This window comes from Astyanax mexicanus, chromosome 13 (assembly GCF_023375975.1).
Source record: "Astyanax mexicanus isolate ESR-SI-001 chromosome 13, AstMex3_surface, whole genome shotgun sequence".
Taxonomy (NCBI): domain Eukaryota; kingdom Metazoa; phylum Chordata; class Actinopteri; order Characiformes; family Acestrorhamphidae; genus Astyanax; species Astyanax mexicanus.
Window position 1 is genome coordinate 3,052,911 of NC_064420.1, and position 27,542 is coordinate 3,080,452.

General features: G+C 41.4%; 1 protein-coding gene across 3 annotated transcripts in view; it reads right to left on the reverse strand.

Moving 5' to 3' along the window:
- si:dkey-151g10.3 (serine/threonine-protein kinase WNK2) overlaps positions 1-27,542 on the reverse strand; it is a 98,790-nt gene that overhangs the window by 6,334 nt on the left and 64,914 nt on the right. Inside the window, exons 5-24 of one of the 3 annotated variants that reach the window (XM_049486427.1) lie at positions 27,315-27,472; positions 26,401-26,489; positions 26,066-26,285; positions 24,597-24,912; positions 23,673-23,800; positions 23,233-23,457; positions 16,199-20,713; positions 15,405-15,445; positions 14,936-15,068; positions 14,737-14,853; positions 14,159-14,260; positions 13,102-13,150; positions 12,820-12,972; positions 10,627-12,644; positions 9,580-9,691; positions 5,811-5,896; positions 4,385-4,716; positions 3,215-3,444; positions 2,157-2,252; positions 964-1,145 (exon numbers count right to left, since the gene is read on the reverse strand). In XM_049486427.1, the coding sequence (XP_049342384.1) occupies positions 964-1,145; positions 2,157-2,252; positions 3,215-3,444; positions 4,385-4,716; positions 5,811-5,896; positions 9,580-9,691; positions 10,627-12,644; positions 12,820-12,972; positions 13,102-13,150; positions 14,159-14,260; positions 14,737-14,853; positions 14,936-15,068; positions 15,405-15,445; positions 16,199-20,713; positions 23,233-23,457; positions 23,673-23,800; positions 24,597-24,912; positions 26,066-26,285; positions 26,401-26,489; positions 27,315-27,472 (9,302 nt within the window). Of the gene's footprint in view, positions 1-963; positions 1,146-2,156; positions 2,253-3,214; positions 3,445-4,384; positions 4,717-5,810; positions 5,897-9,438; positions 9,692-10,626; positions 12,645-12,819; positions 12,973-13,101; positions 13,151-14,158; positions 14,261-14,736; positions 14,854-14,935; positions 15,069-15,404; positions 15,446-16,198; positions 20,714-23,232; positions 23,458-23,672; positions 23,801-24,596; positions 24,913-26,065; positions 26,286-26,400; positions 26,490-27,314; positions 27,473-27,542 lie in introns of all 3 variants that reach the window. The other 2 variants (XM_049486426.1, XM_049486428.1) reach the window with 2 other exon arrangements.

Here is a 27,542-nt window from a genome sequence, read left to right on the forward strand (position 1 = left end):
TAAAATGTGTGTCAAATCCTGAGAGATTCAATGTGTAGGGCTAAAATTAAAAACTAACTGATCTGATGTATTTGTTAGCTCAATTGTGGAGAGCTCTATTCCAAAACTTTCTGGATATAAAAATAAAATATTTTTCCAAAATTTATCCAGGCCTGGAAATTGCATTTTTCTAATTCCATGACTTTTTTAGATTTTTCATGACCATATGAACCCTGATCAAAGCGCCTAAGTAAACAAAACTGTAAAAAAAAATATATATATATATTATTATTTTAAAGTCCAAAAAGTGCTGGATGTGAATCTACACATATTTATCTCCTGAAAACTGTTTATTTGGGTGAATAAAGAGCTTCTGTTTATTTACAGTAAGCTTAGATTTACAATATTTTGTCTACGAGTGAGTTTTCAGTGAAGTTTCTCCAGCACTAAGGCTGGGTGCAGCAGCATTAGAATTAGCCGCTAACTGCAGAGCTAAATTAAGAAACCCTGTGTGTTTTGGTAACCCAGTGCGCTATCAGCTAGACTACAGTTCAATATATTTCCCTCTGAGCTGTGAAAGATCTAGCGCTGCGGTTAGTGGCTAATGCTAATGCTGCTGCACCCAGCCTTAGTGCTGGAGAAACTTCACTGAAAACTCACACTTATAGCACTGTACTTCAGTAACGTGGCTTTACTGTTCCTTAAAACATGACTCCTAGAATTCATACATAAGGCACACCTGAATATAAGACACACTGTAGATTTTTAGAAAAAATGAAGGATTTTAAGTGGGTTCCAGCAGGATTAGAAGGTGTGTCTGATCAAGGAAACCCTCAAACCGTGCTCCACTCCAATTTATTCCACTCCTGTTTGAGCAGAAAAGGGCAGCCCTGTACTGAACATTATCATATTTACACTAGATAATCTCTAAAACTCTACTGTACGTTTACAGATGAAATATTTGCTCAGTAGATGCATTATTACCTCAGTGGCCTGATTCCATCCACCAAACTCGTTCACCTGTTGGATCTGTTTGATCTGGTTGAGCGAAGGTTTGGGTTGGGCAGATCCGACAGCCTCTTTCGTCCAGTCATCTACGAGTTTGTGTAAATCATCTGTGAATGTGCTCTTTCTGTTGGCAGAACCCTGGGCTGGAGGGCTTTGGTCTAGTAACAAGGGATTAAGGAAATATTTCAACATTTATACCAATAAATGAGCATTTCCAATCAACAGCCATGTATCAATTATTTATTCTTTATCTGACACTCTTATCCAGAGTCACTTACAAGGTTATTTCTAGTACAGAGTTGAGTCAATGTAGTGTTAGGAGTCTTGCCCAAGGACTTTTACTGGTGTAGCACAGCATCCAGTCACCCAGACTGGGAATTAAACCCCAGTCACCCACTTAAAGTGATCACTCACTAGCAGGTTGTGGTGTTATCCATTGCACCACACCAACCAAACTATTACCAATCACATTATACAACTGGTTTACTATAGGTTATTACTTTGTTATTACTTTAGGTGCCTTAATGAATAAAGAAACAAATACCAATCAAGTACCAATCAAAGGTTTGGACACATATTCTCAATAATATTTGTTCATTTGTATTAATTACTACATTATAGATTATTAATAAATATTTAAATCATACGAAGGAACACATATGCAGTTACTGTAGGGTTTAGATAAAAAAAGGGTTTGAGCTTCACAAACACCTAAAAAAACAGTTAACAGGAATTCAGCACCTCTAGAACTCCTTTAATACAGTTGGAGAACCGTCCTAGGTTCTACCTAATGAAGCTGACTGACAGAATCAGCCGAAAGTGGGCAATTTTTAAAGCAACAAAGCTAAAATGTGGCTAGTGTATTCATGGCTTTTAGTTTATTTGTTTACTTTGCATAACTTCATATGCATTCATTCATAATTTTGATGTTTTTAATATTAATCTTAATTTAGGAATTAATAAAAAATAAAGAAAAAAACATTAAATGTGAGACCAAACTTCTGACTGGTAGTGTACATCTTAATAAATGACATCTTACAGTTTATTAAATCTAAAAAAATGATCCTCCCTCACTTGATTATGGAGCAATTAAGGTGTAATTGGTGATATATGCTAATTCGTTGGAAGGGCTACATTATTCTTATGGACATTATATACTGGTTCCTTACCTCTCTTGGTGGGTGGAGCTGTTTTGTCTGGGTTGCAGTAGGAACGCAGTCTGGTTTGTTCTCCACCAGAGTAACTGCTAGACTGCTGGAGACTCACTGGGAATAAACACAGATAGGTACGTGTGTTTGTTAGTGGTGTCAATCGATAAAAAGAAATTAACAGGATTAATCACATCAATTTTCTGAGATTTATCGCAATTTATCACACTTGTTCTTCTTAAGAATATATATAATTACAAATATTGATATCAATCCCTTAAAAAATAGTTGTATTTAGTACAACACAATACTATGTAATTAAATCTAAATAAAATGATAAAGTAGTATTTCCCTGTATTTTTAGAGAGGGAGACTTATATAATAATTGCTTAAGAGAACTAGAGAGTTAGTAAGTATAATCCACATTTCAGCATAAATAAAAAGTAAAAAGCAGTCTAATTACTTTCTAAATTTAAAGGTAGTGATACCATGCTTACATTTCTAAATAATACCGATTATACGTCATCCATCTCTGTAAACTTGTGTGACAGGATTGAGTTCATACACCTTTTAACCAATACATTTTAATAATTGTTCTATGCCTTTTCCATATTCTCAAGGCAAATTTCCCATGCTCTCATGACCATACAATTTTTAAAACAGTGCAGACATTAAAAATAAAACCATTAACTAAAAAATCAACTTAAACTATAGTCGAAATTGATTAATTAGGCCTAAGATGAATCTGACACCCAATTTTTATTAATACAATGTGTCAGATCCATTGTTTAAAGGCTAAATTACTGAATTAACCCTAAGCTGATGTATTTGTTAGCCTCAAAATAGATTTTCCTTATCAATAAACGGAAACACAATGATTTGTAGACCAAATTTCCATGACTTTTCCAAAACTTTCTGGGTATTTTAATTTTTCCAAAACTTTTTTAAAGCCTGGAAATTGCCATTTTCAAATTCTATGACTTTTCTAGTTTTTTTCATGACCGTACAAACCCTGCAGGATTAATTTGCAGTACACAAAAATGACACATTAAAGTTTATAGATTAATAAACATCATTACCTTGGTGTGTGACGCCATTGTTGTCCATGTGAGAGTGGGGTCGGGGGCGGAGCTTGGTTTTGGCAGGGCGGGGCCTGCGCGGGGAGATGGCCAGGGGTGCAGTGGGGAGCGGAGGGGTCCGGGACAGGGGCAGCGGCTGCCGGTGGTCTTTGAGGCTGCGCAGCTGCCGATAGAGGTCCTGCAGTTCCCGGTTCTGCTGCGCCTGCAGGGACACCACCTCTTTGATGTGTCTTTTAAAAAGAGCAGGAACATGAAGGACGGGGAGGAGACAGGATGTGGAGAGAGAACAAAAAACAACATTGTGAGAAGACTTATTGAATGACCTTAAAGAAACAGATAATGAATCATGTAGTAACTTAAAATTACTGTTAAATGAACCAAAATACTCTGTGCGAAACATTTAGATGACCTTTTTTCTCTGGGGAGATGTTAACTTTTAGCTGTTTCTGAGGCTGGTAACTTTTTATCTTCTTTTAACTTCTATCTTTTCCTGGGGCGGTCCTGATGAGAGCCAGTTCCATCATAACGATTTCAGTGGTCTTTGCGACTGTTTGGGGATTCTTTAATTCATTTAAAAAGTCAAATGAGCACTGGGTAAGTAAAGTACTTCTGTTTATTTACAGTAAGCTTAGATTTCCAGTTTAAACTAAGGCTGGGTGCAGCAGCATTAGCATTAGCAGCTAACAGCTAGCGCTCTTCACTGTTAATGCTCCAGCAGCACTAGCTGGGGTTAGAAACAGGCTACAGGCTGATAATACTCTGATAATATCTCTGAACGGCAAAAAATCTAGCGCTTACCGCGATTAGCAGCTAATTACTAGCTAATACTGCTAAAGCCCAGTGCTGGAGAGCTACATTAATACTCCTGTATAACTCTGTACTTCAGCAGAGTGGCTTTACTGCTCTTTACAACCTGATTGGTAGAATTTATACATAAGAAGCACCGGCTTATAAGGCTCACTGATGATTTTTGGGAAAATTAAAAGATTTTAAGAGCACCTTATTGTGTGAAAAATACAATATACTTATTAAGATGTAAACAGGATTTAAACAGGGCTATAAATAAATATATATATATATTTTTTTAAGAGCTTGCTGTTAGGTTCTGTTTCTTAAATCAGCTAAGAACATTTTGTAAATTAAGCTACAGACTCCCTCGTGTTTCCTTACTTCTCTCTGAGTTTATGCAGCTCCTTCCTCAGGTCCTCATCCTCAACCTCGCTCTCATCATCGCTGCTCCCTATTGGAGAGTGTGTGTGGCTGCGCTGGGGGTGGTGTCCAGGCACTGGGGTTCTCCTCTCCTCTTTTTCTCCTTCTTTTGCCTTCATCTTCCTCCTCTCCCTCTCCAGGTCTGGGGAGATGGGCGAGCTGTCCGTTAGCTGCTCCTCTTTTTGTTCACTCTTTGTCACAGAGAATCGACCCACCCGCCGGCGAACATCTCCCTCCACTGGAGCTTCCTCTGATGGAGCAGGTGGGTCTGCAGCCTGGACCACTGGGGTAACCTGAGGAACAGAATGCTCTTTATAAAAGCTCTTTATAGACAAAGTGGGCCCTATATTATTGTTATAGTAGTGCATATTAAAATACAATAGATGTTTAAATATACAATTTCTAGTCAAAATAATCAATGATATTTGGTGAAGTTAAGCACATTTTTAGTCAACACGCTTTTACTATACATTAATTCTGTGGTAGGGTGTAAGCTGATCATGAAGTGTTACCTCTAGGACAGCTTAAAACCCCCAGACCTGTATAAATTATGAGGTGTTTTCTTTTGAATGGAGTTGAACACTGATGAGCGTGCTCCCTGCTCAAAAAAGACATTCCTACAGCATGATGCTGCCACCACCATGTTTCACAGTGGAAAGGGTTCGTTGTTCGCCGAACACAGAATTTGGCATTTAGGTCAACTTTGGTTTTTGACAAATTTTCTTGCCACCTCCATAAAAGTCCAGATTTGTGGAGTACATGACTTACAACTGTCCTGTTGGCAGATTCTCCCACCTGTGCTTATGATCTCTGCTAATAAAACCCAAAAATCAGTGACCAATTGGTACTTTTGGCAGTGGGCCAAGTCCTGCTGGAAAATGAAATCCACGTCTCCATAAAAGTTGTCAGCAGATTTGCAGAGATTTTGTGGGAAAACAAAACTGCACTGACTTTGGACTTGATAATAAAACACAGTGGATCAACACCAGCAGATTTTGCACATGTCTCTCCAAACCATCACTGATCATCAGTAGATTTTACATTTAATTTATAAAAACCAAGGGAGCAGAGTCTGGAGGAAGAGTGGAGAGACACACAGTCCAAACTGCTCGAGGTCTAGTGTGAAGTTTCTACAATCAGTGATGGTTTGGAGATGGCTTCCATCTGCTGACAACTTTTATAGAGATTTCAAAATTTCATTTTCCAGCAGGACTTTGCACACTGCCCACACTGTACCACCTGGACTATATTCTTCTTAGACACTGATTTTTGGGTTTTCGTTGGTTTAAGCCATAGTAAAAGAAAATCCCAATGATATTGTAATTTTTTGATATGCACCAGTATATGAGACAATCCTAATCACAGAGAGTGTTGCAGAACCTGTTACCTGAAATCGTCCTCTGCGTGAGCAGGGCTGGATATCTGAGGGCGTCTCTCTCTCTTCTCCCGCTCCCTGACTGCTGGAGTTTCCATCTGCTCAGAAGAGGAAAGAGAAGAGGGAGGCACGCGGACAAGGCCAACGTAAAATCAGATGACACAAAAAACACCAGGTAAACAACAGGTAGACACACAGATACACGTCCAGCACAGAAACAAAGAAATACACAAACAAACACATGACAAAGACATGAAACAACAAAAACAATGGACCAGAACAAAAGGGGCACATTTAAAATTCCACAGACAAGACACAGACGGAACAGACACAGAAATACAGCGTTAACAATCACCGAACCACAACACTCACTTGCTAACAAGCTAATAACATGCATATATATATATATATATATATATATATATATATATATATATATATATATATATAAATATATTTGTGTGTGTCTATTAAATTAGAGATACAGTTACACGTGTGCTCAGACAAAAGTTTTCTTTGACCAGGTCAAAGGTCAATTATTGGTGAAATGTGAAAATGAGTGTATGGTAACTAAAAAGCACACATTAAGAAGATTATTGACCTCATAGGATGTGTCATGCTGTGAAGATAGATGCATGGTGCAGTGAGAAATGGGAGTGGGGAAAAAAGCCTTCATATATATATAAAAAAAGTATGAGATTTTGTGTGAATTAAGTGTGAATTATGAATATCTGCAAAAATGTGCAACAATTTCCCTCCCCTCCCAGTCACACACACACATACACACACACTCACATTCATGCATCATACACCGGGTGCTAATATCAGCCGTAAGTACCACCGATGGTGGCAGTGGATGTGGATGTCTATGAACATTACAGATCTATAGTGCGTTTATTATGTTATTATGTGTGTGTGTATATGGATAAACTGAATTCTAATTCTAATTTATTAATGTCCAATTGATTAGCAATGGTATTAGCAGATTCAGTACCACATATACACACATATACATTTTGAACATATACAGGATGTTGGGAATATATATATATATATATGTTCTCGTATATGGAAGACCCACAACAGGTACACACACACACACACACACACACACACAGAGCTCTATTGTTTAATGGTGCTTCTATAATATACTCAGACATGCAGGAATATTAAAACGAAAAAAAAAACCAACGAAAAAGACAGAAACGTTTCAAAAGCATACCCAGGCAGCAAAGAACAGGATTTCATCTAAAGCCGTGATAAATGTGCTAAATCACTAATAAAAATCTAAAAAAAATTCTAGTCATATGTTTTAAAGTGTTAAAGTTTATTATATAAGCTTTAAATCAATTTAATAATATATTACCTGGCAAATTTAAATTTAAATACACTGCCAATACACAAAGTCATAAGAGACTATGACCACCTCCTTTTTTCTCAACAGAGCATAAAGGAAAACTGTTTTGTAGTTCTATAATGACACACTGTAGTCCTATATCTGTTTCCCTTTGCACTGCTTGTCTATTTATAGAACTACAACAGATTGCTCCTATATGATCAATAGAGCTGATATATTAGACAGTGAGTGGAAAAAAAAAATTGAAAACCTCTAAAATATAATCAAGAGAAAGGTGTATGACCAGAAGTGGCGTAAAGTTATCCAAAAGCAGTGTGTAAGACTGGTGGAGGAGAACATGATGCTAAGATGCCAAGAAACTATGAAAACTATGAAAACCCTGAAAATCAGGGTTATTCCACCAAATATTGATTTCTAAACTCTTAAAACTTGAAAAATGAATATGAATTTTTTTTGTTGTTGTTGTTTTTTTCACACATTATTTGAGGTCTGAAATATCTGCATCTTTTTGTTATTTCAGCTATTTCTCATTTTCCATTTTTTCCAGAGATGTATAATTATGCAACTGTACATGTGACATGTCCTATACAACTATTGATAAATAAGTCAAATAAAGCTTATTTAGATAATAAAAGCTGATATATTGGGCCAGACTATTTATTGTCTTTGTCTCTTTAGCAAAGAGTCTGCACCTGCTCTGTTTTTGCAGGAGTAAATGATGAAATAATATATTTTTTATTTACATTTGAGACAAAGTAGAAAGGATAAAAGCAAACCTGGGTTGCCTCAGGCTTTTAAATTTTAATAAATCCTAAATTTAAATAAATCCTAAAATAAAACACAGGTGCACACTTTGCGCTGTCTGGCCCATGCCGTTTGAGCACTGTGCTGAAGTCCTAGTCAGCAAGCGTGCTTTGGACCTGGACAGCACAGGCACTGCCGGATGGGAAGCCCAACTGTGCAGGCAGGTGAGGGGTGGACAGGGTGGGCTGAGCTCAGCATTACTGCACTAGAAAACGCCTGGACGCTCACATACAGCACCGGTTCCATCACTGCTTCCCTCTCCTCGCACTAGTCTCCGCTGTTCTTACCCCTGGGTAACCCATGCAAACAAATGAAACAAAAAAGCTACAACATAAAATCAATGTAAGCAACGTAAAAACAAGCGATGCTAAGATGTCAAATGTATTGCTATAAAATAATGTAGTGGTATCAGTACAGACTGAGACAACAACAATCACGTCCCTAAGACACAGGTGGAAAATAACGAGTTACAGCTACTGCTGATACAGTATTTGACCACAATATGTACTGGGCGAATTAGAATTAATTTTATTACAGTATTGCACTTAGAGATTTGCTCTAATTTTCTTTTAATTTCCATCCCGTTTTCTCTGACAACTTTTAAATATGCAGATTTCATTTTCCAGCAGGATTTGGCACACTGCCCACACTGCCAAAAGTACCAATTGGTCTTATATAATATTCAAATTTTCTGAGACACACGTTTTTAAATTTTCATAATTTGTAAGCCATAAATCATTTGGTATTTTCTGAAATCTCTTCATTTTTAAATTCGAAATAAATGCTGCTTGAATGTTTTATTGTATGCATCTGTTTTATTAATGTAAAACCTACATTTTCAAAACCTACATAATTTATCTAATTTAATAAGCAGTAGGGTGAGGTAGTGTAGTGAGGTGTTATCTTATGAGTGAAATTAAATCCTGGGTTTTATTTTTTATTTTTTAATGCATGAGGCTCTTTGCATGTACTTGTACAGGTTAGTACAGTATTCTTTAGCTTTCACTGGCATGCCAAAAGTCATGGGACACAATATATGATATTATTAGTTTCTGTCCCATGACTTTTTCCCATGATAGTTTCAGAACTCTGAATCTCTCCTTCACATTTTGCTTTAGTATTGTGTTGTCTATAGGAAGATAGCCAAATCTTTTTTTTTTTTAATAATTATTTATAACATACAAAATTAACTAAATTTATTGATTTGACTCAAACAATAACTTGTTTACTTTTACTATAATTTCAAACTCAAATAATTTCCAAACTGTTTTCCACCTCTGCCTTTAGAAACCAACTATTAGGATTAATAATTAATTCATTATTAATGCTAAAGGTACTTCTTAAGACAATCCCTATCTAGCAAGGTAAGGGTCAGCTACATGTGTTACATTACTCATAATCTACACATTCATTTATCGTCCTAGCCCACCCACCACACCCCTCACTCGCTCTCTCGCTCGCGCTCTGTGCAGACGCTACCTTGCTGGACTCGGGGCTTCTTGAACAAGCTGGCGGAGTGGCGCAGTTTGCACGCCCAGCTTTTGAATTTGCGAGTCCAGGATTTCTTGCTAACAGGATTTCTGATACTAGGACATGTCAGGTTTAGGCCAAAATATCCACCTCCTGCATTGTGTTGCTGCTGTTCTCCCGGCCGCAGAGGGATGGGCTGCTGGGAGGGGGGAGGCCACGGGACGTCTCCGGGGGCACTGCTTTCAGAGAGGGAGGGGGCAGCCTGGATGCCAGACGGGGCGGGGGGTAGGAGAGGGAGATGTGGAGAGGTGTCAGAAATACAGTGATGGGGAAGCTCAAGAAGAGTACAGAGCAAGAATCAACACGTTAGTACAGGAAAAGTACAGTGTTTTACAGTAATTCACATTATGCATGTAGTCGAGTATAACCAATACTGTATTTTTCGCACTATAAGATGAATTTAAAATACTTTAATTGTCCCAAAAATCATCAGTGCCCCTCTTAAACCGGTGATTGAATTATACCAGTCAGGTTTTAAGGAGCAGTAAAGCCACTCTGCTGAAGTGCAGTGTTATAAAGGAGTTATAAGGGAGTGAAATTTCTCCAGCACTAAGGCTGGGTGCAGCAGCCGCTAACCACTCTAAGCGCTAGCTTCTTCGCCGTTCAGAGGCCACCTTCAGACAGCATGTTTTACTTAATTTTATTAGTTCTTCTCTTAGTTTATTATTATTATTATTATTATATACTTTTTTTATTGTATTATGTAAAAGTTAGTTTTAGCTTAATTGTATTTTTTTTGTATTAATCTTCTTTTTTATTATTTTTATTTATTCTTATATTTTATTCAGTATTTTAAATTTATTTTAAAATTGATTATATGTAAGTATTATTTTTTATTTTGAATGTAAAAAGTAAATGCTCTGCTATACTGAAAATGTGGGTTGCCGTTAATGTACTTCCATTAATTGATTGATTAGTAATTGATTAGCTACACTCCTCCTAAATTTCAAGGAAAACATGACGACACCTTTGTTCCTTACTAGTGTTTCCTAAAATGTGCCTTATAATCCGGTGCGCCGGTGCGGTCCGGTGTATAAAAATGGACCAGAAAATGGATGTTTATTGATAGTGTGCTTTATAGTGCGAAAAATAAGGTACATATATTGTATTATCATCATCAGGCCCGTAGACACTTACGAGCACTGTGGGTTCACCAGGACCAGGTGGCGACGGCGGTCCAGGCGCAGGCTCCTGCCGAGGGCACAAAAGAGAGCAGGGAGGGGAGCCTGAGGAGGCGGGCTGGCGCTCCACAGCAGTGGAGGCTCCTGTAGCAGGCAGGGTCACACCCTCCTCTCCCATTCTCTCCTTTTCTCCATCCGGAGATGAAGAAGAGGAGCGTGGGGTGGTGGAAGAGGTGGTGCAGGAGGAGGAGTGTGGGGAGGTGTCGGAGGAGGAGGCTGGAGGAGGATGGAAGGAAGAGGGAGGCAGCGAATGGGAATCATCGGCTCCGGTGGAGACGGAAGTCGTGGCTGTTGCTGAAGCAGGGGCGTGTGTAGCAGCGGGGGCGGAGCCAGCTGAAGTGGCTCCAGTGGCGCTGTACTCCTGATACAGTAGTGTCCTCAGCTTCTCGTCCAGTTTTTTGATGCGGTTGTCCACAAAGTCGATTTTCGGGGGGCCCTCGCTGTCGGATTCGGCCACGGAGGATGGCTGCGCTGGGGAGGGAGTGAGGACGTGGGTGAGGGCTGGCAGAGGTGTGTCCAGGAGCGGGAGAGGGGGCAGAGAGGCATCGGATAAGGGCAGGGCAGGAGCAGACTGGTTATTATCATCGGTGACGCTGGCCTCGCCGGTGGAAAGCTCGGATTCGGACTGCTGGAAAGATGGCTGCTTCTGCACGGGCGGTGCCGATGCAGGTTGAGAGGGGGGTGGCGTTTCTTGTGACACCTGCTGTACCACTGACTGCGGGTGGATTTGTTCAGCAGGTACCTGCTGAGCCACCATAGGCTGAACCTGTGCTCTGTGCTGTAAGGGATCCTGTGGGATCTGTGTTGGGAAGCCTTGCTGCGCTTGCATGGCCATGGCCAGAGTGTTGGGAGGCTGTACCATTTCCTGCTGCACATATTGCTGCATGGCAACTGCTTGTTGCTGCTGCTGCTGTTGTTGTTGCACCACTGTCTGTGGATGCATCTGCTCCAGACTGGCTTGCTGTTGGAGAATATGTGACTGTAGATGCGCAGTTTGCTGATTTATTGACTGTAGGGAAGCTTCCTGTTGTCCCTGTTTGGGAATTTGCTGTAGAACCAACGGATGACCTGGATGCATGTGAGAAACTGCTGGATGCTGAGCTTGAAAGGACAAATACTGAGCAGCATTTTGCTGTTCAGCGGCTGCAGGAAAACTGCTTTGCCCTACAGGTTCGTGCATCATCTCTACTGGTTTATGCTGCTGTAGCAAGGTGTGTGGGTCCGTGTGGGTAGGCTGAAGCTGTGCCTGTTGAGTTAGCTGATGCACCGATGGCTGCGTTGTTTGTTGCACGGTCTGTTGCACAGTCTGTTGCAACTGTTGTTGTTGCTGCTGCAGAAGAAGTTGCTGCTTCTGCTGCAGCTGAGCTTGGTCAATGCTGGCCATTGCCGGCTGCACAGGCTGGATCTCTGTGAGCTGTGAGCTGAGAAGTGGGGGACCTTGTTGGAGTATTGCAGCCTTCTGCATTGTTGGCACTGCAGCCTGTGGTATCTGCGGCTGCTGCTGCTGTTGTGATCGTTGCTCACTATGATTTAACATAGAAGCTGAGAGACTCTGCTGGCTTTCAGGCAAGCGATTATTAACAGCACCAGCATCTCCAAGTCCACTTTTTGTAGCAGGAACTGGGACAGGTTCAGTCATTGGGAAGCCAGTTGAAGCCAAATTTGGAACCTGAGCTTGAATGGAGGCTGCAGAAACATTTCCAGTAGCAGTTGGATGTGGGGTAGCTGTTACGTCTTGAGTGGTTCCAGAAGCTGCCGAGGCTGGGAACATGAGAAGATTAGGTGGGGCAGAGATGGAGGAGGAGTCTGAAGAAGTAGCATCAGAAACAGAGGCAACAGAGGCAACAGTGGCCGAGGCTGGGACAGAGACAGAAGATCCAGGAGGAGAAGACACCGAGTGAGGATGTGAGGAACACGGCGGAGATGCAAGTCCAGATAGGTTGTCTGAATGCTGTGAACCCTCATGGTCTGAAGCTACAGCAAGCATGGAGAAAAGGTCAGCCTCAATAAAAGATGCATCAAAGTCATTTTAGCACAAACAATTTTACAAAGTTTACAAAGATACAAAAATCATATCAATGCACATCAATCTAAACTGAATTAAATGCTATTTTTCCAGAATGGATTGGAAAGCATCGGTGCGGCATACCTCTCTCAGTTTCTGTGGTCTTAAAATCCTGGCTCTCCCCTCCTGGAGGTGGAGTTGAGGCTCCTTGGTTGGGCTGAGTGTCACGGTGACGAATGGTCTGGTTGATAAAGAATCTCCAGCGACCCACTGGAGAAGACTGGGGTGCCGAGTCCACTAAAGGGTGAAATAAAAAGAAAAAAAAGAGCAGAAATCAAATAACTGATCTATATTGGCAGCTTCAATTAGAATAATCCACTTATTATTATAAAAAGAAAGCAAAGCAAGACTAATTAAGAAACTCACTTGTTGAACTTGATGGAGTGCTCACATGTAACTGCTCCATAGATCCAGTCTGAGAAAGAGAGAGAAAAACAGAAAGATAAGGGAATAATATATTAAAAACTGAAAAAATACCAACATTTCTATAATTAACAGTTTTATAATTAAAGACTGTAGTCTTTGGTTCTGTTTCGTTTCTCTGCATACTGTATTATCCTCATTTTACTCTGTTCTTCAATGTTATTTAGGTGGTGGGTCATTTTTCTCAGCACTACAGTGACAATGATTGGCATGGTGGTGGTATGTTAGTGTTATTAGGCTGTGTTAAGTTCAGGAGGTTTTAAAGGTCTTTTCTTTGCGCGAATAACACATCAGTGCTATTTGCTTTCCCCAGTAATTCAGAGCTAAGGAAGAAATGGTTGGAATTTGTCTATGGAACACCACCAATTACAATTGAGATAGGTAGGTGTATGTTTAAAATGTTTTTTTTTTATACTAGCTAAAAGTAAAAATCCTTTACTTTCTGGACCTGGACTACACAACTCTGTGTGTTTGCATAGGTTTAAATAGGATCTCCGGTTGATTTTGTGTTTTACAGAGACTCTAAGACTAGGTCAGTGGCTGAACTGCACTTATTACACATGTTGTAAAGTTACACATGACATTGCAAAGACTGTTATTAGTGTAAAAATGTCTTTATTTTAAAACGTTTCTAACTGTTGTCTGTTGTCTTGCTGATGTCGCATTGCTATTAGCCAATTAAAGACAATTTATTAGCATATTCTCCACTGGACTATATTTTTTTATAATGGATCACCGGGGCACTTTTTTTTACAGATCACAACTACACTTCTAAATTTTTAAATGAATGAAAAAAACGATGGAATGATACGTTTCTACCTACAGAAATTGCCCCACCTTGTAGATATAGTAAAGTCAGAGAGAGAAGCTTTGAATCGGTTGCAACAAATAATAATATCTGCCCTGTGGTGGTCTATCCTGTGGAATAATAGCTATTAAGGTAAGGTAGACAGAGAGAGGACTACAGTCATGTTCAGTAGAGTAAATAGGGCAGTCAGACCTGTGATTGAGTGCTGAGAATCTCCTGGGCTTTCTTCACTATTCCCATCAGGTCCTCTACAAACTTTTCTTTCTCTGAGTCAAGGACAAAATCCTCCTCCACCTGAACAAAGAGATTTACACAGACTTTAATGGCATGACTTTTTTTGTTTTTTATCCCAACCTACTCATTAGGACTCCCCCGATCACTAGTGATACCACAACACAAGGAGGGCGAAGACTAGCACATGCCTCCTCTGATACATGTGAAGTCAGACTCCGCTTCTTTTTCCAACTGCACTCCAACAACGCTCTGAGAAAAGCGCAGCGACGCGGTTCCGATACATCAGCTCACAGACGCAGCCTTGTGCTGATCCACATCACCCTAGGAGTGATGAGGGGAAAGAGCGCCATCTACTGCACCCACCCAGAGAGGCTAATTGTGCTCTCTCGGGGCTCCGGCAGCTGATGGCAAACTGCATGACCGGGATTCAGTGATCCAGCGACCTCCTGATTATAGTGGTTGCGCCTTAATCATCTGGACCACTCGGCACCCTTTTATACAATTTTCAATTAAAAATATACAGCTAAATTTCTTACCATATAATCTGCTATGTCCTCGGGTGCATCTCCCTCAATATCGAACTTGAAAGTGACCATTTTGTTAGTATGGGTTTCAAGCTGGCACTCCACCATGTTGTCTCCAGTGTTTGATACCTACAAAATCCATAAACAGATTTGTTTTTTAATGAAGAATGTTCTTTCTGCTTTAGCTGGTCAGCTCTGCAGCTTCACACACCTGCAGCATGCCGAGCTGAAAGTGAGTCGTTCTCTCAGGCCGATGGTAGGAAGATCTCCTCTGAGCCTTTACTCTCTCTAATTTCCCATTGACCAACAGTAACTGGGAGTCTTCTCCATTAGCTGGAATAGAGCTAAAAAACAAAAGTTTTTAAGCAAATCAGTATATCAAAACAGTCAGGGTTTACCACCAAAAGTGACAGACATAACAGGTTACATATTTTCTTTAAAAAATATCACAACATTTCAAATTGAAACATCTTCTGGGGACTTAAATCCATATTCAGCTGATTCTACAGTTTTAAAGTGATATAGAAAGCAAGGAACAGGATTCATACCCACAAGAATCAGAGATGGGGCCACGGTAAAAATAATCCCTAACTAATCAACTACTTGGAAATCAGTAAATTGAAAACTAGAGACTAACAGAGCCTTTGGCAAGTGGGTTTCAGTCAGTTTGCAAACCATACCTTGATGAAGAATGTCGGTTGACGGACTGGTTTTGACTCTCCTGGTAATTTAGATAAAAAGACGTATACAGAAAACACAAAATACAGAACAAAACAGAAAAAAAACATTGAGTTTTAAATGAACAATAAAAAGTTATTGTGTAACGTTTAGACTTTAGACCCCTATTTATACACAGTTGGGACTGTATGGAAAATGCTAATTACTTTGACTTGTATTTGATTTGATTATATTAATTTTATTTTCATTTTATTTGATTGCAGACAGTATGAACCCATATTTTCTTTCTTAGTTTCATCTGGTCAAATTCTTTTTTTATTTTGTTAATTGGGACTAAGAGCATGGGAGTAAGCCAACCTTCTTTTTGGGCAAGAAAACAAGAGCTGCACACCCGCAAATCTGAAAAGGTATAAAGGCATTATAAAGGCATGGGCTGTTAACAGTCCTGATCTGTCCCTAATCAAGTATATGTAGAAAATTTTGCTTTGTTTTGCGTGAAAAATTGGAAAGAACATCTGAAACACTTCATAGCTTGGTATCCTTTGTGCAAAATCATCTTTCGAGTGTTATAAGAACAACTTTTTGGTGTCATACTGTCTGCAATGGAAAACAAAATCTACAAAGTGTCCCAACAGATCAAAACCAAAAGCTTTTAAAAAATTAAGGTTGATTTTGTAAGTATAGATTTGGGTGTTAAATATTTTTGATTAAAACATTATGTTAAACTGAATTAAAGGAGGATTTCTTTACATTTCTTACAAACAACAGTTGCATTAACAGGGAAGGGGTTTTGTACCTGCGCTATGCCCAGCAATGCAGAGTCACAGTCTGCCAGTGAAGACGGGGGAAGGGCAGGGCCGGTAGAACCGAGGGGCTGTGAAGCATTGACAGGAGGTGGCGAAGTAGGAACCATATCGGTTAGACCAGGCTGGCTTTGCTGCGCCTCACATGGGGCACGGGGCTCAGAAGCTGGGGGAGTTGGCTTGAGGCTGGTCAGGGTGTTAGCAGTGTGAATGGATGTATGGGATGGACTGGAGGGAATATGAGGGAGTTGAAATGCAGCCTGGGGGTAAGGTGGCTCCACGAAGGTGCCCGTGGTCTCGGTGTGTGTCTGGGTTTGGATGTGGGTCTGTGGGTGAGTAATGGTTTGTATCTGGGTGTGAGCATTGGCAGGGGTAATTGCTTGAGGCTGGTGCTGTGGAGAAGAAGGTGGACCTGCGACGACCTGGCTGTAAAGTGGGGCGGTACGAACTTGTGTCTGAGGGATTTGGCTTGGTGGGACCTGTGCAGGAACCACAGGGTTCAAGGCAGATGCCAGCTGAGATGCTTGATGATTGAGATCCAGTGCCATTGCAGCTTGCTGTGATGGAAGAGTCTGCTGCACAGATGATAAAACTGGCTGGGGCTGCTGCTGAACTTGTATCTGCTGCTCATAGTGTTGAGAAACTCTGTGTGGAGGTTGCACAGGTGGAATTGGTTGCATGACAGTCTGAAGTGCCATGCCAACTGGCTGCTGATGTGCCTGGAGAACAGCCTGATTCTGGGTCTGATCTTGGGTCTGAATCTGAGCCTGGGCTGTCTGCTGCAAGTACTGCTGAGTGGTAGCCAATGTTGTAGGGACTACAGCAGTTGATGAAGAAGTAACGGTACTTCCCACGGATACTGGAGACTGCCCTGTTTGGTGATACTGCTGAGGTGGAATTTGATGCTGTGTACTTTGTCTCAGGTCCATCCGAACTGGCTGAATGGTCTGCTGACTGACCTGTGGAGCTTGGGTGTACTGTGCTGTCAGCAAAGCAGAAGGAGCCTGCACTTGAGGCTGAATCGGGCTCGGTAAGAGAGCTGCTGGAGCTACTGGTGGGACTTGACAAAGGACAGGAGCAACAGCTTGAGGTGGCACAACTTGAGCTGGAAGACTCTGCGCCTGTATGGCCATTTGAGCTTGTGCCTGGGCTGGAACAAGCTCACAAGGGTGGGCTTGAATTTGTGGTTGCGCCGGAGCCTGGGCAAGAACTGAAGCTTGGATTTGTTGAGTTGCTTGAGAAATCTGAACCATAGTGGGAACCACGGACTGCGCAACTGAGTGACCAGGGATCTGTACTGGGATTTGCCCGTGCATTTGCGGAACAGAATCACCTTGAATCTGCTGTTGCATTTGTGCTTGGGGCTGAGCAGCTGATGGGGCTGGTATAACCTGCTGAATGTGTACTGGGGTTTGCATCTGGCTTGGAATTGAGGCGCTAACCATTTGTGAAGCAGCATGAGCAACAGCTGGAACCTGCGACTCCACAATAGAGGTTCTGTGTTGTTGCTGTGCCAGAAAGGTTTGCTGTTGCTGTGCCTGAATGAATGCTTGCTGCTGCTCGATTTGTTGCTGAGTAAGACTCGTGTGAGACTGAAGAGCTGGGGATGTAATCTGTGGAGTCGCACATTGTGGTATCTGGCTGATTTGCTGAACTGGCTCAAGCATTCCTGTTGTTAGCTTCTCGCCGCTGTTATGCTGCCCAAGGGCTGCTTGTTGCTCCAACTGTTGATGCTGATGTTGATGCTGCAGTAGTAACATAGCTTGATGTTGTAGTTGCTGCTGCTGTTGCTGTTGTTCCTGCTGTTGCTTGACTAAAGCCTGCTGTTGCTGCTGTTGTTGTATAGTCTCTTGAGTCACAACTTGTTGTTGCCCACTGAGATGATGCCCAAGAAGGGTTTGTTGCTCCATCTGTTGGTGGTGCTGTTGCTGCTGTTGGAGTAACAAGGCTTGTTGTTGTTCCTGTTGTTGCTTGAGTAGAGCCTGCTGCTGCTGCTGTTGTTGTATTGTCTCTGGAGTGATGACTGTCTGTTGCCCACTGAGATGATGCCCAAGAGCTGTTTGCTGTTCCAACTGTTGGTGGTGGTGCTGCTGTTGTAGTAACAAGGCTTGCTGTTGCTGCTGTTCTTGCTGTTGTTGGTGGTGCTGCTGCTGTAGTAACAAGGCTTGCTGTTGCTGCTGTTCTTGCTGTTGGTGGTGGTGCTGCTGTTGTAGTAACAAGGCTTGCTGTTGCTGCTGTTCCTGCTGTTGTTGTTGGTGCTGCTGCTGCTGTAGTAACAATGCTTGCTGTTGCTGCTGTTCCTGCTGTTGCTTGAGTAGATCCTGCTGCTGCTGCACTGCCTCTGGAGTGATGAGTGTCTGTTGCCCACTAAGGTGGTGCTGTTGTTGCTGCTGTTGTTGTAGCAACAAGGCTTGCTGTTCCTGTTGTTGTTGCTGCTGTTTTTGTAGTAACAAGGCTTGCTGTTGCTGTACAGTCTCCAGAGTGACCGCATTCAGCTGTCCACTGTGATGCTGCCCAATAACTGTCTGTTGCTGCTGCTGCTGTTGTAGCAGCAAGGCTTGATGTTGCTGCTGTTCCTGTTGTTGCTTGAGTAAAGCCTGTTGCTGCTGCTGCTGTTGTTGCTGCTGTACAGTCTGTAGAGTGATAGCATTCTGCTGTCCACTGTGATGCTGCCCAAGAACTTTCTGTTGCTCCAACTGTTGTTGGTGCTGTTGGTGTTGCTGTTGCTGTAGCAGCAAGGCTTGCTGTTGGTGTTGCTGCTGGAGTAGAGCTTGATGCTGCTGCTGCTGCTGCTGTTGTACCGTCTCTAGAATCACAGCTTTCTGCTGTCCACTGTGATGCTGCCCAACAGTTGTTGGTTGTTGCTCCAACATAGGCTGTTGGTGCTGTTGCTGCAACAGCAAGGCTTGTTGCTGCTGTTGCATCTGTTGCTGTTCTTGCTGTTGCTGCTTCAGTAAAGCCTGTTGGTGCAACTCTATCTGTTGCTGTTGTAGCAGGGTCTGTTGGTGTAGTAACGCCTGCTGCTGTTGATCGATCTGCGATGGGAACGCTTGTTGTTGCTCTGCCTGTTGCTGCATCTGTTGCTGAGACTGAGAAGTCTGCTGCAGTATTGGCTGCTGTTGCTGCTGCCGTAGCAAAGCTTGCTGATGCTCCAGTTGCTGCTGCTGCTGTAGCATGGCTTGCTGTTTCTCTAGCTGCTGCTGTTGTTGTTGCTGTTGGAATAAAAGAGCTTGTTTCTGCTGCTGCTCTAGCTGTTGTTGCTGCAGTAGAGCTTGCTGCTGCTGCTCTATCTGCTGTTGTTTCAAAAGTGCCTGTTGTTGCTCCAGCTGTTGCTGCACAAGAGATTGCTGATCCAGCTGCTGTTGCTGCAGCAGAGCCTGTTGTTGCTCTAGCTGCGGTTGCTGTTTTTGCTTTAACAGAGCCTGCTGATGTTCAAACTGGTGTTGTTGGTGTAGCAGGGCTTGGTGCTGCTCTAACTGCTGTTGCTGCAGCAGAGCCTGTTGCTGCCCTAGGTGCTGCTGGAAAAGCGCCTGCTGCTGCCGCTGCTGCTCCACCTGCTGTATGATGGCTTGCTGTTGCTCGATTTGCTGCTTCTGCTGCTGTAGAGTTTGCTGCTGTTGTTCCATCTTCTGTTGTACCACGGCAGTCTGTTGTTGCTGACTGAGCATCTGTTGCTGTTGCTGCTGCTGTTGTTGTAAACAGACCCGCTGTTGCTTTTGTTGCTCCAGTTGCTGTTGTGAAGCAAGGGCCGCTTGCTGTTTTTTGATGATCTGCATCGGTTGAGGGCTTGGCGCCAGCATTGACGGTTGTTGGATCACAGTCTGCTCTTGCGGTTCAGCTGGTCTTGGCATGTAGAGCTGTTGATTTTGTTGCGGTTGCAGTAACAACTGCGGTTTCTGCTGCGGATGCTGCTGCTGTTGCACCATTGGGGGTTGCTGTACTGATACCTGCTGCTGCTGGACTTGTGGCTGAATTACTGGCTGCTGTTGTACTCCGACAGGTTGCTGTGCTGCGTATATCTGCTGCAGTGACTCTATCTGCTGAGGATGAGCCAAAGTTTGCTGCTGCTGCTGTTGTTGCTGCTGCTGCGGGATAAATGGCTGCTCCATCTGCTGGGGTTGTAACACGCTCTGCATGCTCTGAAGCTGAAGCTGGTCCATCGGCTGTTGTAACAGGACTACCTGGGCTTGTGGTTGTACATTTGCTGGTAGTGACTGCGGTGGCTGTTGTAACAGTGTGGTCTGTGGAACTCCAGTTTGTTGGGATTGAACCATTTCAGGTTGCTGCACACTGGGCTGGGTCTGTTGAGTTTGTGGCATCACATTAGTAACTGATGGTCCTATGGGCTCCCCAGCAGAGATAGAAGTAGACAGGACGTTAATGGGTGCCTGGGGTGAAATGGGGGTTATGTGTGACTGTGACTGTATGAGAGAGGCATGGGTTGTTGCGGCCTCTCCTGGTTGGTGGAGAGGCATTTGTGGTACGTCCGTGGGAAACTGGGCAAGGGACTGCAGGTATGCATAAAGGTTACAGTGATTGGGGATGTAATGGAGATTATGGAGTGTGAGTGAGTGAGTGTGGAAAGGAAAGGGTTGGGGGGGAGGAAAGGTTGAGGGGGAAAAAGAAAGAGCAAGATTAAGGATTAGTAGAGGTCATTAATCATCCAGAGGTAACAGGACAATGTGCAATTTAAGGTTCAGTGCATTCAGCACTACAAGAAGCACAACTCAACAATTTATATTCTAATTTGTTTTGTCATTATCAAATCCCACCCAATAGTTAGGACTCTCCTATCACACAATCACACTACCAGAGCTGTGAACTGCTGCTAATACAATATCATTCTTCGCTAATATTAGCAAACAGACGTCCACAATGTAGAGCATTAAGCTCTCCTAAGGTCTGGATTTCCTGGACATGGATTAAGCATTGTCCATTCAATTGGAAATCTCCATTTAAAATGCTTTGTAGTACATTACTTCCCTTTTGAAAAGGAAGTATACTAGTAAATTAGGTAAAGAATACTAAAAGTAATTTTCTGTTTATTCACATTTTCATGCATCTTGGCACATTCTCCTCCACCAGTCTTGCACACTGCTTTTGGATAACTTTATGCCTTTACTCCTGGACCAAAACTTCAAGCAGTTCAGCTTGGTTTCGTGGCTTTTAATCATCCAGACGTTCCAGAGATTTTTGCAATTCGGTAAAATCAAAGAAACTTATCATTTTTAAGTGGTCAACACCCTTTTCTTTTGCAAGACTTGGTTTAATCCCGGTTTGTGAAACTGCCTCTCTTTAGGACCTTTAGCCACAAATGGCTCTGGCATTATCGAGAATCAAACATTGATCTCCTGATTGCTTTAAAGCTACACCACTTAGAAGCCATTTGAACATAGATCTTGAATAAAAAGAACCCAAAAGATGCAATATTTGCAAGCATTGTGGAATTCAGGACATGATCATGCAAGTGGTAAAACTTGCATGGTTTTCACACCATCATGCTGACCTGCACCACACCACTTCTATATGATTCCACTTAAGACTGTTGTTCTTTTGGTTGGCTCAAGCCTTTTGGAAAATGTTTTTTTGTTGGAATTAAAAGCACATTTTCCATCTACTAAACTGAATGGAAATTTAAAATAAAAATGAAGTTAAATAAAAATGAAAGATTTTTATGCAAGGTCAATGAAAAAGTCAGAATATTGTGGAAGACAAAATGTGTCAAATTGATATTTTTTAATTAACCGTGTTGAGTTTTACTCTTACTTCTTTACATACAGCATTTACACAACAAAGAACTGTTGCAAAATTTATGCAAAAAGTTTTGCTACTCCCCTATACTACCCCATACTCACACACTGGCAATAAAAACTGGCACACATACTGGCAATGGCAATTCTCTTATTAATTGGCATGGCCGGCCGGCGAATGGAAGTACAGCAAAATGTTCAAATGGAATCTAGCTTACTGTCTCTACTGTCCAGAAATGGCTTGGTTCTCACTGCAAAAAACTTAATCTTAGCAAGTGAATTTTTTCTAATTTAAGGCAATAAATCTTATTTTCTTCTCTGATAAGACTTTTTGTCTTGCTAAGCATTATTATAATCATTCTTACTTAGAATGTGTACCTTATTTTAAGTAATTTGAACTCAAAATAAGCACAATCAAGCAGCAATCAAGTTATTCTGATTCTTCTTTCCAAAACAGTGACTTTTTTTTGCTTGATTTAGGTGTTACTTCACTCATTTTGAGACTTTGCCATTGCTTTTTGTAAGAAATCTTACTAAGAAAATTTTGCTTACCCCATTGGCAGATTTGGTTGCTTTATATACATATATTTACATATATTTGTCTTAATTTGCATATATTTGTCTAGTTTTTGCCAATGGATTTTTTTGCAGTGCTGACCATTTCTTCTATGATGTAAAAACACTGAGGTCTTGTTTGTTTGTCCAAGTTAGCTCCCATTTCCATCAACCCACCACCATAACTGCCCCACGTCATATACCCTTTGCCCTCTGTACCCTTATGATGAGATCATAAGTGCAACACCACAAAAAACTTAGAATATTAAATATTACAAAAATATAATTCAAGATCACAAAAAGCATAGTTAGAAAATAAAACATTGTCTGCATTACCTTAATATAAAATTATAAAAAATAATATAAGATAATATAGATTAATATAGATTTTGCTTTAGACTTCAGCATGATGGTAGAAAAAATTATTAGTTAGTTGCAAACTAAGCAATGTGGAAAATAAAAACAACACATGCAGCATTCATTTTCAATTCAATTCAGTCTTTGCACAATATCTTGAAATATCTTGAAAGTGGCTCCATATAGCCCATAAACCAACTATTTAAATTACTAGAGCATCTCAAAAAATGTGAATATAATTGAAAAGTTGTAATTATTAGTAGTAATTCAGAAAATTATGATATTATATAAGACCAATTTGTACTTTTGGCAAAGTGGGCAGTGTGCCCACTTTGTCCTGCTGGAAAATGGAGGGAGACATTCACCTGAGAATACTGCTGCGGTACACCAGATGAGACCTGTGTTGCCATAGCGACTGGTTGAATGAAAGTCTGTGCCAGAGGAATGCTTGCAGCCCCACCACCACCACTTTGGCCAATGGACATGCCAGATGCCCCAACACTCTGACCAATAGGCACATTTGGAACCCCTCCATTCTGACCAATAGGAAGCATCTGGGGGTGAGATGCAACCCCTGCACTCTGCACTACCTGATAAAAAAAAAAAAAAAACATCGCTTGAGTTGTGGTAAAAAGAGTGAGGGTTTTTTTTTTACTCTTTTTGTGCAATGTAAAACCACTAAAACAAACAAACAAACAGGCAAACCAAAAATAACAAACTCCACAACACAAAAAAAAAGACCCTGCAAGTCTGTCGAGCATGCAATGCAATTAGTGATAGTGCTCCTCAGTAAAGAAATACATACAGAGGTTCCAGCAGGGTAGCTTGTCTGAGCCAGAGCATAAGGGTTCCCAGAATCTCCTGCTAAGGAATAAGCTTGGCTCTGTCCGCCTGCAAATGATTCTCCACTGGCTGCAGAAAGAGCTTCCACATCTGAAAATACAAATAAATCAGTACTTAATGATCTGCTCAAAACAAAAACAGAATTTCGTACTGGAATATTATGTATAACTAATAGTACTAGAGTGAAAGCTCATCATGTGAACTATAAGCATCCTATAAGCACAAAACTACTAATCCTTTTGGCCCTATGGTACAATATGCTATATATAGCATACAGCTACACTGATGGGCGTGTGGAAGTGAGGTGTGTTCAGGTAAATTTCTGGCGTGTTTTTATCTTGGTGGCGAGAAATACAGGTGCGCCACTGACTTTAATAAAACCCTGACAACAGTCAACAGAACACACAATTTAACATCAAAAGATATATGATGTAAAGGTATAAATTAGTGATTTATCTAAATTTGTATAAATATTCTAAAGCTTACTTTTGCATAAGTGCATGAATTTAAACACGGTTTAGTTCAAATATGGACATACCGGGAAAAGATTAGAATATTCTGGTTGTTTGTTAACTTTTTTATTTATTTCCTTTATTTCCATTTTAATAGGCCAATTTCCCCATCTATCAAATCCTGTCTTTCTTCAGAGACCTCTAATTCAGTGATCTAAAGCAGGGCTAAATATGAATTTAGCAAAACACCCGAGCAATTTTTTTCACAAAAACAGCTAACATGGTATCATTTATACTAGAGACCACAACTAGACCTTTTAAAATGAATGGAAAAAATGATGGAAGGAAACCTTTAACTTTGAATGAAAAGTTGTGTAGGTCAACTGAGTAAATATACAAAGAAATGACGTATCCTTGGGCAAAATGTCGCTCACCTGTAGGGCCAAATGTGGTGCTGCTTTGGATCTGCTGCCGAACATGCTGGTCCACCTCTGGCAGGTCCTCTGCCTCCCCCTGCCCCCCAGTGGCTCCTGCAGGAGCAGCAGCGGGAGCAGCAGCAGCCCCAGGGCCCAGAGAGGAGGGGTGCACACACGGAAAAGAAGCTGGAGGAACAGCCGAGGAGTCGCGGCGCTCCTCCAGACCCTGCTGCTGCTGCCGTTTCTCACGAGACTTCTTAATCTGAGCAACTCTGTCTCTTATAGACTTTCCCACCACTTTCGCATCGCTCTCGTGGAAAAACCCAGACTTCACCTGGAGGAAGAGGGAGAAAGCAAAACAGAAACACACAATATACATTAATACTGGATCCAAAACATGCAGAAAAATCCTGCTAAATGGATTTTGCTGGATTTGTATAGTGATTTTTTTGACGACTGTTTTTTTAACACAGGAATGGCTGCTGCCTGTAATGATCATTTTATTTCATTTTAACAAAAATATGCATACCCAAACAGTATGGGATTAGCTAATGCCTTCAGGACTGTTGTTAGACACCACTGCTTTATCCTAGCATTTTTTGCTGTATTTTTTTATTTTATTTTTAATTTTTATCCCATTTTCTCCCCAACTTACAAGGCCAATTACCCAACCCACTCATTAGGACTTCCCTTATCAATAGTAATTCCCCAACACAAGGAGTGTGAAGACTACCACAAGCCTCCTCCGATACATGTGAAGTCGGACTCCGCCTCTTTTTTCTTTAACTGCTGCTGATGCCGCATTGCTGAGTAGCATCACTATGTAGCGCACTCGGAGGAAATCGCAGCGACTCGGTTCTGATACATCAGCTCACAGACGCAGCCTTGTGCACCCTTTTTTGGAGTGATGAGGGGAAAGAGCGCCATCTACTGTACCCACCCAGAGAGAGCAAGGACAATTGTGCTCTCTCGGGGCTCTGGCAGCTGATGGTAAGCTGCATGAACGAGATTCCTACCGGCGAACCAGGGTTTTTTTTTTGCAGTATCAGCAGTGGAATGTGGATTGGCCAATCACTATTTTTTTTCTTAAAGTAATTTTACTGGTGTTGCTCTTTAAGCACACTCGTCCGTCTGCAAATGACTAACTACAGTGTGCCTTCAACTAATGCCGACCTACTTGCTTACGACTCAAAAACGGCTTGCTGTGCTAAAAAAAAAAAAAAAAAATTCTCCAGTTGGCCATAATCACAGCGTATGCTCAGCATACAACAAAAAAAAGAGTAACAGAGGCCCGTAGAGAATGGAGAAGAATGTGGGTAACAGTAAGGCTTAATGATAAATAGGATGCAATCAATCGTCTCTGCTTACGTAACGCCACATTCTCTGTCAGTTCTCTCTCTCTCTCTGTCTTCTTTCCAGCCGTCTGCCTTTCCCTCCTTTTCTGTCCTTAATTATCCCAACCATTCCCTCCCTTCCTCCCTCCTCACCATCTCCAGTGCCACCTCCTCGGCGCTGTCATTCTCCAGGTCGTAGCTGAACTCGATGGCCTCGTTATCTTTGTGCTTTCCCTTCAGCTTCTTGGGCTCTTCCACCCAGATTCGTAAAGCTAGGCAGTCCTGGCAGCCCGTGTCCTCCTCAGCCAGCTCCACTCGCACCCCAGTGTCCTCGCCAAAGAAGGCGTGGTTCAGGAGGTCCTTTATAGAGAGCCTATGGGGGATAATGGGGATATTATAGATCCAGGAATGAAGGAAAAGCTTGTCTCTTACACATTATAACTACTGTTTATTGAATCCATGCAAATTTAGTACATTAACACGCTTACCGTTCGCCTCTGTTCTGCCGAATGCATCCCTCAATGATCTCCTTAATTTCTGGGTCATTCACTTTGTCAAAGCTGGCAGGCTTGATCCCCTGTGAAGAGAAGCGGGTTATTTTATATAAATATATATATATATATATATATATATATATATATATTAGGGCTGTCAATGTTAAAGCAGAATCAGTAACATGTTATTAATAACGCCACCAAGTTCCACTCTAATGTGGTGAGACCCTGCTATTAAATAAAGCTCTTTTTAATTGAGTTAAACTGCTGATAAGGTGCAGTTTAATCTGATATATTAGCCAGATAATACACTGCTGTGAGCAAACACTGTCTCTGCTGCTCCATGCTGTTTACACACTAAAAGCACAGTATGTGCAGCATTCACCGCATTTCATACATCTGCGCAGCACTTCCCATTAAAAACACTGTGTTTAGCAGCGCAGTGGCAATTTTATTTGTGTTAAAGCAGCAAAAACATTGTTAAAATAGCTTCACACTGCACAGATATACAGATATATATGCTGGAACACCGAATATTCTCACTATATTTACTTTCTTGCGTCGTTTATTGGTGCACATTTTGGTGCATTTACATTTGTGCCTGTGTGAAACCAAACCAAACCAGAGGAAGAAAATTCTCTTCAAAATAAACAAACTCATCAACTGATCCGGACCATAGAAACTTTTACAACTACAGGTGTGAAAACGCTCTTTTGTACTCTAATTAAGCTCTAATTCAGAATTGCTTACCACCAAGCTGAGTTGTTTATAATAAAATAAAATAGTTTATCTATCCAATTTATCATGCCTTCTTTATTCCAGCGCCACATATTATTGCACATTATATCCACTATAAAAACAATGCAGTTATATTGCGTTAAAAAATGAAATTGAACCGCGGTCCTTACACTTGTGACTTTACGGTAGATCTGAGCAGCGTTCTGACACTCAGAGTAAGGGTACTCAGATGTAGCCATCTCCAGCATGCACATGCCAAAGGCGTAGACATCCACCGACTCATCGTAGTGCTCCTCGTACATCTCTGGTGCCATGAACTCTGGGGTACCTGGACAATTTCAACATATAACATATAACATGCATTAACCAGCTTTGTGCATCTAGAGACTATAGAGATT